Genomic DNA, 13,197 nt, shown 5'->3' with positions numbered 1-13,197 from the left:
GATGCACATTGTCACCATCTGCAGCAAGATGACGCTGCAGGTCTTTGGAGGTGGTCTGTGGATTGTCCTTGACTGTTCTCACCATTCCTCTCTGCTTTTCTGATATTTTTCTTGGCCTGCCACTTCTGGGATTAACAAGAACTGTACCTGTGTTCTTCCATTTCCTTACTATGTTCCTCACAGTGGAAACTGACAGTTTAAATCTCTGAGACAACTTTTTGTTTCCTTCCCCTGAACAACTATGTTGAATAATCTTTGTTTTCAGATCATTTGAGAGTTGTTTTGAGGAGCCCATGATGCCACACTTCATAGGAGATTCAAATAGGAGAACAACTTGCAAGTGGCCACCTTAAATACCTTTTCTCATGATTGGATACACCTGCCTATGAAGTTCAAAGCTCAATGAGGTTACAAAACCAATTTAGCGCTTTAGTAAGTCATTAAAAAGTAGCTAGGAGTGTTCAAATCAAGAAATTGATAAGGGTGCCGATATTTTTGCATCGGGCAAATTTTGTTTAAATGCGGATTGCACATTTTCTGTTAGTACAATAAACCTCATTTCAATCTAGAAATATTACTCAGTCCATCAGTTATTAGATATATGAAACTGAAATAGCTGTTGCAAAAACCCAAATTGTTATAAAGAAAAAAGGTTAACATTAATAGGGGTGCCCAAACTTTTTCATATGACTGTATACCAGCAGGACATATATGTGTGTGTATATATATATTACATGTTTTTCCAAGAGTGGTCAGTGAGTCTGTAGGAGATTTGACGGGTGGGGTCGGAGATGGGGTGGAGCCTGGGCGAAAGTCCAAAGGGGCCCCGAAAATGTTGCCAGTATGGGGCCCTGAAATTCTTAGTGGCGGCCCAGTGTGTGTGTATGTATGTGGGCGTACATGTGTATCTGTGTGAGTGGGTGTGTGTATGTGGACATACATGCTTGTTTGTATGTACATGTGTGTGTATGGGCATACGTGAATGTGGGTGTGCATGCGTGGGTGTGTGGGTCTGTGTGTATGTGAGCGTGTATGCGTTTGTATGAGTTTGTGTGTGTGTGTGTGTGTGTGTACGTGCAAATTGATTCAGACACCCAGAGACCTGTCATTTGTATAACATATGTGTACTTCTCATACTGTCCACTAGGTGGCAGTGCAATTCTTCATCAGCCTTAGTTCACAAAACATTTTTATTGCACTGTTGGGAGCTGTTTACTTCTTTTCCTTTTATGCACTTTATGCCTTGCAATGTTTTCCCATGTATTTTTTTATGTAAGATGTCTATTACAAACTTTTGTTAATTTTACATAATGTGTCATCAATGACATTTCAATTAACTCTATTTGCTATTTCTATGCTACAGTTTCCAGCATTGTGTATATACATTTTATATATACATAGACTTTATACCCAGACTCGTCCCATAGAGTGAGCACATTTCCATGTGAATTGCTAAGTGCATTCTTCAGTGAAGGACCTAATACTTGGCTGTGATCCAGCAGGAATAGTCTTGAAAATATTGTTTATAGAAGGATGGGATTTAGTGCTGACCTCATTTCAGTCCCTCTGTGTTTAACTTGCAATGTTTAGACCTAGTTGAAAGAAGGGCGCACATAAGAACGTAGCCTAAAACATCGGGCCCGACCCCTTGAGTTAGTTATGAGCACTACCATGTGGCATGAAGCCTGCAGATACTTGAAGGTCTATTCCTTCAGACTCAGCAATTCAGCTAATTATACAGTAGCTATAAGTGTGTGGCGGGATGATTATATTTTACGCTAAGTTCAGACGTGTGCTGAACCTTGCAAACCTGTCACATCCACGAACTGCTTTGTGTGCTCGTCTACATTGCGGACGGATGCAGGAGCTGCCATCTATTTTAGAGCTTGCCACAATTTGTTCCAGGTCAAGACCAACAATACACTTATGTGAACTCATATTTAGGAAATTGTATAGGGACTAATTCACACTGACAGGTGTAAAAAACTCATGGCAAATTTGCTCAGGCTTCATTGTGGTTTTCCAATGCAGTTATTGGTTGTGCATTTTTTTGCAAGTGTAAGGGCTCATGCGCACGTTGCGTAATAGCATGCATTTACGCTGTGTATTGCACTGCAGCGTAAATGCATGCGTCATGCGTCCCCTGCACAATCTATGTTGATTGTGCATGACACGTGCGCATGATGCTTTTATGAACGCAGCGATTTGGATGCTAAAATTTTGACCCAAATCCGTGCGTTCATAAAATGAGCATGTCAATTAATTTGTGCGCTATGGATGCAGCTCCCACTCTGTCTATGGTGGGGGAAGCAGCCAGAGCGCATGAAATCGGCATTTTTTGTACAAAAAAACTGCATCCATTATGCAGTGTTTCTGCAGCGATTTCACGCGCACATGTGCTGTCAAATCGCTGCAGAATATTTAGCAGTTACATGCGCATGAACCCTAATACTGTACATGTATTTAAAGGGGTGGTCCAAAGTCAAACTAAATTTCAATCTATCTATTTAGTACTGTAATCTAAGCTACTTTCTAATATACTTGTATTACAAATTCCCTATAGTTTCCTCACTACGTTATCTAATATTCTATTTTTTTTTTCTACTTCCTGGCTGATGACGTTTCGTTTGAGAATTTCAGTGCATTCTGGGATACTCAAGCGAAGCATCATCAGAGAAGGGGCAGAGGCTATGGTATGTTTGACTCTGAAATGCTGCAGTGTTTAAGAGAAAAACATACTTTAAAAACCGCTAGGGACCAAAACCGTAATAGTGCAGTCTAGTCAGACAGACATGTCCCTGGTGGCTTCTCCTTGCCCTCTGACTGATTGACAGGACTCTGCCTATGAGCGAGTACAGACAATCTATGGCAGCGGGTAGGGAGTTGCCGCAGGGGACCTGTCTCTCTGACTAGACTACAGCATGGTCTTAGCCCCTGGCGGCTTTTAGAGTATATTTTTCTCTGGAACGCCGCAATGTTTCAGAATCACACATACCTGGCCGAGATCATACAGACAGTGCCTGATACATGCTGCGCACAGATTAGGCAGTGTGTATCAGGATCCCTTTCAATGTTAAACTCCTCTCTTGTATTTATGTTCCTAGATGTACATTCGCGGTAAACTGATGTTTGCAAACTACATTTTCAATGGATACAGCCGATCAATAAAAGACCTTCAGAAACAGATAATAAAAACTAGGAGCGATTACCAAACTGGATGCTATTTACCCAAGGATTTCAAATTTAGGTACCTATATTTTTTGTCATGTAATACTTTATGCGAAATTTCCTTTTTTTATCTTTTCATGTTGCAAAATATTTTCAATGGCATAACTGTTAAAATTAGAGAAAACAAATGTAATATGTTAACCCCTTCACAACTGGCCAATTTTGCACTCTCCGTTTTTTTTTCGCCTTCCTTCTTCTGAGAGCCGTAACTTTTTTTATCTTCAGTCAATTTGGTCATGTGAGCGCTGTACGTTTTAAAAGAAACCATGAGTTTTACCATATAGTGTACTGGAAAACGGCAAAAAAAATACAAATGCAGAAAAATTGTAAAAAAAGTGTGATTGTATGATTGTTTTTGAGATATTTTATTCACAGTGTTCACTATAGGGTAAAACTGATATGTTGGTGTGATGCCTCAGGTCGGTGCGAGTTCGTAGATAACAAACATGAAGAGGTGTACTTTTATCTAAGGGGTTACAAAAACCCAAAAGTTTGTCCGAAAAGAGTGGCGTACGTTTTGCACCATTTTCCGCGACCCTTTGCGTTCTCCCTTTTCAGGATCTGGGCTCACTGATGGCTTATTTTTTGTGTCTCAGGCTGACGTTTTTAATGGTACCCTTTTTGCGCCAATGCCACATTTTAATCGCCTGTTATTGCATTTTGCGCAAAATTTGCGGCAACCAAAAAACGTAATTTTGCCATTTGGTAAACGGCATAGTGGCAAAAATTTCAAATCAGATTGAGTTTATATTTTGATCGGGCATTTCTGAACGCAGCAATGCCAAATATGTGTATTTTTTTTTAACCCTTTAATTTTCAATGGGGCGAAGGGGGGTGATCTGAACTTTTAATTTTTTTTTTATTTTTTTTTTAATTTTTCAAAACTTTTACTTAAACTTTTTTTTTATTTTACTAGTCCCCCTAGGGGGCTATAAGGATCAGCAGTCTGAGCGCTCATTTATTTCTCCCGATCAGAGCAGTACAGCTGAGATCAGGAGGAATGATCATGTCTTGTAACCTGCAGTACTCGGCTGCTGGTTACAGGACCTGAGTCATATGAGCTACAGGAGTCATCACATGACCCTGTGCTACCATGACAACGATCGGATCCACATCTTTACAGCGCCATTTAAGGGTTTAACAGGTGCAGGTGGATAGCGATTCCACTCGTACCTGCGAAGCACACATATCAGCTGTACAAATCAGCTGACATGTGCAGATCCCCCCCGGCTGCCCGCAGCAGCAGGTGGGGATTACACTATGAGGGACGTAATATTACTGCCCGCGGTCGTTGAGGGGTTAAGGAAATCTTATGTGTTTTGTAAATTATACTTTCAAAACGCTCTTAGAATTATATGGAGTTGCACTATTAACGCAGCTGAACTCCTGACCTCAAAGCCAGCAGAACAAGTAATCAGATCAGCTGACTCCAGTGTCGGCAGATTACTTGTTCTGTGTCCTGCTGCATCCATCGCGTAGTGTGCAGGCTGGAGTTCAACTGAGTTCAGATCAGCGGACTCCAGTGCCGGCCAAACTCAGCTGACCTCACAGCCTGCACACGCTGCGATGGATGTAGGGGGACACCGAACAAGTAATCGGACGACACTGGAGTCAGCTGATCTGATTACTCGTTCTGCTGGCTGTGTGGTCAGAAGTAGGCATGAGTGAGCAGTAAAATGCTCGGGTGCTCGATGGGCGAAGCCCATGTTGATTTTTTTTTTCCATTCTTTAACAAGTGAAAAAAACAATAATCTCAACACACATAGGGGTAAAAAAAAAAATAAATACGTGGGCTCCCACTGCACTTTCTATTGCTGAGGGTAACCCCCACTGCTTGGTGTTACCGTCACTGGCAATGGAAAATCCAGGGAAGCCCTTTTTTTATTTTTATTTTTTAAGTTTTTTTGCCCAAAAACTAAAAAAAAACTAAAAACAAATTACATGGGCCTCGCCATATTTTTGTATGGTAGCCAGGTACAGCAGGCAGGTACGGGCTGCCCCCAACCCCAAGCTGCCTATTTATACCCGGCTGGGAACCAAAAATATAGGGAAGCCTTTTTTTTTAATTATTTCATGAATTTCATTTCGAATATCATTTCAACGTGTGCTTCGACCAATTTTTGTGTCCAGCCAGAGACATCTAGGCAGCTGGGGATTGGAATCCGCAGCGCAGGGTGGTCCAAGCTTTCTAACACCCCCCCCCCCGCTGCAAATTGTAGTTCGCAGCCGCCCCAGAAAAAGGCGCTTTCATAGAAGCGCCATCTTCTGGCGCTGTATCCAACTCTTCCAGCGGCTCTGGTGCCGGGTGGCACACTGAGTAATAAGGGGTTAATACCAGCTTTGTTTTACCAGCTGGTATAAAGCCCGAGATTCTTAATGTCAGGCCAAGCTTGACCCGGCCATTAAGAATCTCCATTAACACAGAGAAAAAATACTTTATTAGAAATAAATACACAGACACACATAGGGACTCCATCTTTATTACTCCTTCTCACCCCTCCACGATCCTTCTGTCACTGATCTAGCTCTGCTGTATCAGAAAGCACGGGGGAGTAATAACTACTTCCTGGGCATGTTCAGTATAGACAACAGGATCCTGCCTATCAGAATGTGGTGACGTCCAGTAGAGCAGGATCCGGCGTGCATTGAACAGCATTGCAGCTTTCGCCACAATGCATCAGATCCAGTGAGATGCAGTATTTTTTCCGAGGTGAAAAATTCTACAAGTAGCGGTTTTGAAAAAGATAAAATACAGCAAAACACCGGATCCAGTGTATGCAGTACGCAACCGCAAGTGTCCGCATCTTGCCACAATTTCATTGCAAATGCATTGAAATGACAATGCATTTGTAAAGGATCCAGTTTTGCGTCAAAAAATCCATTCTTGCCGCAGTTAAAAAACCGCTGATGTGAAAGCAGCCTACTATAATCTTGCTTTTTTATGTTTATTTTGGAGTAATGGTGTCTTCCTGGCAGAGTGGCTTTTCAACCCATATTGCTACAGTACTCATTTCACTGTGGATAATGGCACAATCTTATGAGCTTCTGCCAGCATCTTCACAAGGTCTTTTGCTTTTGTTTTTGGGTTGATATACACGTCTCACCAAAGCACATTCATCTATGGAACAGAACCCGTCTCCTTCCTGAGCAGTATAATAACTGGACTGGACATTCCCATCTTGTTTGTACATACGTATAATTGTCTGTATAGATGAACGAAGTACCTTCAGATATTTGCAAATTGCACTCAGGAGCTTCCAAAAACATGACATCATCATATGGGTGGTCCTATATTGTTTAAAGCCAGAGTACTCTTAAGGGGGCTTTACACGGTAGCGATATCGCTAGCAATTTGTAGCGATAGCGAGCGAGTAAGCACCCGCCCCTGTCACGCATGCGATTGTTTGTGATCGCTGCCGTAGCGAACATTATCGCTACGGCAGCGTCACACATACTTACCTGGTCGGCGTCGGCGCTGTGACTGCCGAACAATCCCTCCTTCAAGGGGGAGGGACGTTCGGCATCACAGCGGCGTCACCACAACGTCACTAAGCGGCCGGCCAATCAAAGCGGAGGGGCGGAGATGAGCAGGACGTAACATCCCGCCCACCTCCTTCCTTCCGCATTGTGGCTGGCGGCAGGTAAGGAGACGTTCCTCGCTCCTGCGGTGTCACACACAGCGATGTGTGCTGCCGCATGAGCGATGAACCACCTGGATAAACAACCCTTACCGATTTTTGAGTTTGGGACGACCTCTCCATGGTGAACGATTTTCACCATTTTTGAGGTCGCTTAAGGTCGCTGGTCAGTGTCACACGCTGCGATATCGTTAATGACGCCGGATGTGCGTCACTAACAACTTGACCCCGACAACAAAACATTAACGATATCGTAGCGTGTAAAGCCCCCTTTAGTGTATGTAAACTTTTGACTTTGCAGAAAGTAATAAAAATGGCTTAAAGGGAACTTGTCAGGTCCAATATGCACCCAGACCCCCGAGAGGTTCTGGGTGCATATTGCTAATCCCTGCCTAACGGTCCCTATATACACTAGCATAGATAAAGAGATCTTTAGAAAAAGTATTTCTAAAGATCTTTTACCGTATGCTAATGAGCGAGGGCACTAGTCCCCTGGGCGTTAGTTCCCCGGCCAGTCGCCCCTAATTAGCATGTTAGTACGTCCCTGTGGACGTGCTAACATGCTAATGAATGTGCAGCATCAGAGGATGATCTCACTCACCCCTCAGCCGCGATCGCATCCGACGGGTGATTTCGGCTCAGTGCGCATAACCCCGGAGTTTGAGTCATGCGCACTACTTCAGTTTGAAGCCAGGACGCGTACACCCTGCTTCAGAGTGCGCATGACCTAAACTCCAGGGTCATGCGCACTGAGCCGAAATCCAGTGTCGGGCGGCGAGAGGTGAGTGAGATCATGCTGTGAGGCTGCGTATTCATTAGCATGATAGCACGCCCACAGGGGCCTACTAACATGCTAATGAGGGGTGACTGGCTGGTCCCCGCGCTCATTAGCATACCATAAAAGATCTTTAGAAATACTTTTTCTAAAGATCCCTTTATCTATGCTAGTGTATATAGGGACAATTAGGCAGGGATTAGCAATATGCACCCAGAACTACTTGTGGCCCCTGACAGGTTCCTAATTGACCTAAAATGGCCAAGGTTTATTCTGATTTCATGTCAGATAGTGAGAAAAACATGCATATGTGTAATTTTAGATAGTGTGTGTAAACCTCTGGTTTCAACTGTATGTAGGCATGTGACACAATCTCTGCATCATTTGACTGCCAAAGTTGCAGTCGCATTTGAACCCTAGGTCCCGAGGAAATTTCATGGTGTTTATTACATCTACCCTATGACATCAATTTGTGCACAATCCATGAATTATCATGCTGTGTTTATTGGTCCTGGATTTGTGAAATCACTGGATTTTATTCTTGTTTTGTGACATCTCTGTGTGCATTATTTCGGTCTAACAATATACTGATAAATAATTTTTACATGCATCATATTCGCACCATGGCATCACTTCAGCTCCTATGTTCTAACATCACAAAAGGGGCATTTATGTATCAAGAAACGTGAAGGAGTGTTGCTAAAATGCTCATTTCCACTTATCTTGCCATGTTAACAGGCTGCCGATCACCTGATGGGTGAGGAAGACACTTGTTTATCTGGAGAAATTATCTTTTGTCGGCGTAAAAGATCATTGTTCTGGGCGTTGCTTCATTCTGTATAAACAGGACTTGCACTGCCGAGAACATTGGGAACCTATGCACAATATGGATAGTTCACCTAGGTTTGCCCGTACAAATGACTCCCAATGAGTACCGATCGGTGGTCATACCGTGCTGCCAGTTGGTCTGTGTAAACAGAACCTAATGCTATGTTCCCTGAGCAGAGATTAGTGTTAATTACTCCCATACTGGCAAAAAATGTTCTTGTACAGTGACATCATTGTCTGTATTTTCAAGAGGGAAGGGAGTAAAGCGGGCTTTACACGCTACGACATCGCTCAAGCGATCTCGTTGGGGTCACGGAATTTGTGACGCACATCCGGTCGCTTTAGTGATGCCGTTGCGTGTGACACCTATGAGCGATTTTGCATCGTCGCAAAAATGTGCAAAATCACTCATCGGTGACATGGGGGTCCATTCTCAAATATCGTTACTGCTGCAGTAACGAAGTTGTTCCTCGTTCCTGCTGTAGCACACATCGCTCCGTGTGACACCGCAGGAACGAGGAACCTCTCCTTACCTGCCACCCGGCCACAATGCGGAAGGAAGGAGGTGGGCGGGATGTTCGTCCCGCTCATCTCCGCCCTTCTGCTTCTATTGGGCGGCGGTTCAGTGACGCTGCTGTGACGTCGCTGTGACGCTGAACGAACTTCCCCCTTAGAAAGGAGGTGGTTCGCCGGTCACAGCGACGTCGCAGGGAAGGTAAGTCCGTGTGACGGGTCCGGGCGATGTTGTGCGACACGGGCAGAGATTTGCCCATATCGCACAACCGATGGGGGCGGGTACGCACGCTGGCGATATCGGTACCGATATCGCAGTGTGTAAAGCGGCCTTTAGTGTACAAAGTGCAAACTTTCCTGTAGCACTTGGCTTTTGTTGGGCGTCTCTTACAGAATCTGATTGATCCTCTGACTCTAAGATGGTAAAAATAACCTTGAATATGAGGGTCTGTGTGCACGTTGCGTATTTACATTCGTTTAAACATCGTTTTAAACTGCAGCTTAAACACATGCGTTCTGCGTCCCCAGCAAAGTCTATGAGAATTAAGCAAATTCCATGCGCACGTTACGTTATGAAACTCAGCGTTTTGGATACCAAAGTTTTGACAAAATTGATGCATTCTAAAAAGCAACGTGTCACTTTTTTTGTGCATTTTGGATGCATTTCCCTCTCTGTCTATGGTAGAGCAAACATTTACAACGCATCCAAACTGCATTCAAAATGCATCTAAAATGCAGCGTTTTATTTGTCACGGCAGAACGCAATGTGCGCCCATACCCTAATACTAATTTTTGTTTCCCAGAATTACAGACCAAATGTGATGAAATTAAATGTTAATTAACTATATCCTTTGTCTGACAAATACTACAGCATGTGGTTTAGCTGGCCACTATAGATACTTTGTATGTTTGCATATGTTATCTTATGAAAATGTATCAGACATTAATGAAACAATGTCATTCCATTTAGAAGAGCAGGTCGCCCTTTGTTTGCTCTTTTACTAGTTATATTATGGTCTTGTAAAGTCGCCATGGCTCAAGATTGAGCTGAAGGCCGTTAAAAGAAAGAAGATATCCTGTGCTTTGATACATGCTAGTTGCTTAAGGCATTTTAATAGAAGTGCAAAGATCAGAGAGGTAGGACCCTGACCTGGGGGGATCTATTAATGCCCTCTGTAGTCACACTGTGACTCAAACCAAAAAGCAGCAGGTGGCACATTGCACAAAGTCCAATCATCTCCAAACTGAAGTGACTGAAATCTGAATCCTTCCAATGGATTCTGACCTCATTATCTTCCCCTGCTTGTAAAACAGCTCTGTGTTACATATGGACTCGCCAATGTCCGGCAGCCTGGAACGCCGCGTCCCACCAGATGTTCGGTGTCGTTTGCACTTGTGAACCCTAGGAGAGCTTTCATGCTGCTTAGGAAAGAATCACATACAAATATTATTAGCCCTGCTCCAATTTGCCACCTACTTTTAAATCTTTTCTCCTTTTTACTACTTGTGCATACTTGTCCATTTGAATTTCTGTGAATGACACACTTACGACGGTTAATGCCTAGTTGTATTAACTACTCTAAATAAATAAGATATTATGAGTTCTCTAAAAAAATCGAAACTCTAAAAACAGATGTGACAACCCTGCCTCCAATTTAAGGTCCCATGACAATATTAACAAGTGCATCTCAATAAATGAGAATATAATCAAAAAGTTAATTTATTTCAGTAATTCAATACAAAAAGGGGACACATATTATAGAGCGTCATTACACACAGAGTGATCTATTTCAAGTGTTTATTTCTGTTAATGTTGATGATTATGGCTTACAGCCAAAGAAAACCCAAATGTCATTATCTCAGAAAATTAGAATATTATATAAGACCAACTGAAAAAATGATTGTAAACTCAGAAACGTTGCTCTACTGAAAAGTGTGTACAGCAAATGCCTCAATACTTGCTTGGGGCTCCTTTTGCATGAATTACTGCAGCAATGCGGTGTGGTATGGAGGCGATCAGCCTGTGGCATTGCTGAGGAGTTATGGAGGCCCAGTTTGCTTTGATAGCAGGCTTCAGCTTGTCTGCCTTGTTGGGTTTGGTGTCTCATCTTCCTCTTGACGATACCCCATATATTCTCTATGGGGCTTAGGTCAGGCGAGTTTACTGGCCAATCAAGCACAGTGATCAGTGGTTATTAATCCAGGTATTGGTACTTTTGGCAGTGAGGACAGGTGCAGAGTCCTGCTGGACAATGAAATTTCCATCTCCAAAAAGCTTATCGGCAGAGGGAAGCATGAAGTGCTCTAAAATTTCCTGGTAGACAGCTGCGCTGACTTTGGTCTTGATAAAACACAGTGGACCTACACCAGCAGATGACATGGCATCACTGATTGTGGAAACTTCACACTAGACCTCAAGCAGCTTGGATTGTGGCCTCTCCACTCTTCCTCCAGACTCTGGGAGCTTGATTTCCAAGTGAAATGCAAAATTTACTTTCATCTGAAAACAACACCTTGGACCACTGAGCAACAGTCCAGTTCTTTTTCTCCTTGGCCCAGGTAAGACGCTTCTGGCATTGTATATTGGTCATGAGTGGCTTGACACAAGGAATGTGATAGTTGTAGCCAATGTCCTGGATACGTCTGTGTGTGGTGGCTCTTGAAGCTTTGACTCCAGCAGTAGTTCACTCCTTGTGAATCCTCCCAAAATTTTGAATGTCCCTTTTCTTAACATTCCTATCAAGGCTGCAGTTATATTGGTTGTTTGTGCACCTTTTTCTGCCACACTTTTTCCTTTCACTCAACTTTTCATTAACCCCTTCACGACCGGCCGATTTTTCGCTTTCCGTTTTTTTTTCCGCCATTCTTTGTCTAAGAAACGTAACTTTTTTATTTTTCAGTCAATATGGTCATGTGAGGGCTCATTTTTTGCGGAACGAGCTGTACTTTTAAATGAAACCATAAGTTTTACTATATAGTGTACTGGAAAACGGCAAAAAAATTCCAAATGCAGAAAAATTGCAAAAAAAGTGCGATAGCACTATTGTTTTTGAGATATTTTATTCACTGTGTTCACTATATGGTAAAACTGATGTGTGGGTGTGATGCCTCAGGTCAGTGCGAGTTCGTAGACACCAAACATGTATAGGTTTACTTTTATATAAGGGGTTAAAAAAAAAAACGGACGTTTGACCGAAAAAAGTGGCGCACGTTTTACGCCATATTCCGTGACCCGTAGCGTTCTCATTTTTCGGGATCTATGGCTCAGTGAAGGCTGATTTTTTGCGTCTTGAGCTGACGTTTTTAACAGTACCATTTTTGCGCAGATGCTACGTTTTGATCGCCTCATAGCATTTTGCGCAAAAGTTGTGGCGACAAAAAAACGTCGTTTTGGCGTTTGGAATTTTTTTGCCGCTATGCCGTATACTGATCAGATTAATTGATTTTATATTTTGATAGATCGGGCGTTTCTGAACGCGGCGATACCAAATGTGTATATATTTTTTATTTTTTTAACACTTTAATTTTCAATGGGGCGAATGGGGGGTGATTTGAACTTTTAGGTTTTTTTGTTTTTTTTTAATTTTTTAAAACTTTTTTTTAACTTTTTTTTTTTTTTATTTTACTAGTCCCCCTGGGGGGCTATTGCGATCAGCATTCCGATCGCTCTGCACTATCTGCTGATCACAGCTATACAGCTGTAAACAGCAGATACGCTCTTTCTCTTTTGCTGTGCCGCTGGCACAGCGAAAGTGAAAGCAATTCATGTGTACTACAGGAGTCATCACATGACCCTGTGCTACCATGACAACTATCGGAAGTCACGTGATCGCGTCATGTGACTTCCGGTATCGGGCGGTAAGTAAAAGTTTACCGCGATCGCGCTTATAATGGCGCTGTCACATATTGACAGCGCCATTTAAGGGGTTAAACGGCACGAGCAGATAACGATTCTGCTCGTGCCTAGCAGGCACACATCTCAGCTGTGAAAATCAGCTGAGATGTGTGCCAATCGCGGCATGCTGCCGCCAGCAGACCGCGGGCAGTAACATTATGACCACAAGGACGTAATTTTATGGCCCGCGGTCGTTAAGGAGTTAATATGCTTGGATACAGCACTCTGTGAACAGCCAGCTTCTTTAGCAATGAGCTTTTGTGGCTTACCCTCCTTGTGGAGTGTGTCAATTACTGCCTTCTGGACATTTGTCAAGTCAG

The 13,197-nt window shown here is 43.0% G+C and overlaps 1 protein-coding gene across 1 annotated transcript in view; it reads left to right on the top strand.

Moving 5' to 3' along the window:
• LOC142301440 (uncharacterized) overlaps nucleotides 1-13,197 on the top strand; it is a 177,228-nt gene that overhangs the window by 149,714 nt on the left and 14,317 nt on the right. The window contains exon 17 of the mRNA XM_075342446.1: nucleotides 3,105-3,247. Coding sequence (XP_075198561.1) covers nucleotides 3,105-3,247 — 143 coding nt within the window. The remainder of the gene's footprint in view (nucleotides 1-3,104; nucleotides 3,248-13,197) is intronic.

Source organism: Anomaloglossus baeobatrachus, chromosome 4, assembly GCF_048569485.1.
Source record: "Anomaloglossus baeobatrachus isolate aAnoBae1 chromosome 4, aAnoBae1.hap1, whole genome shotgun sequence".
NCBI lineage: Eukaryota > Metazoa > Chordata > Amphibia > Anura > Aromobatidae > Anomaloglossus > Anomaloglossus baeobatrachus.
Note: the sequence above shows the minus strand (reverse complement) of the source record. Positions and strands in the feature narration are given on the sequence as shown.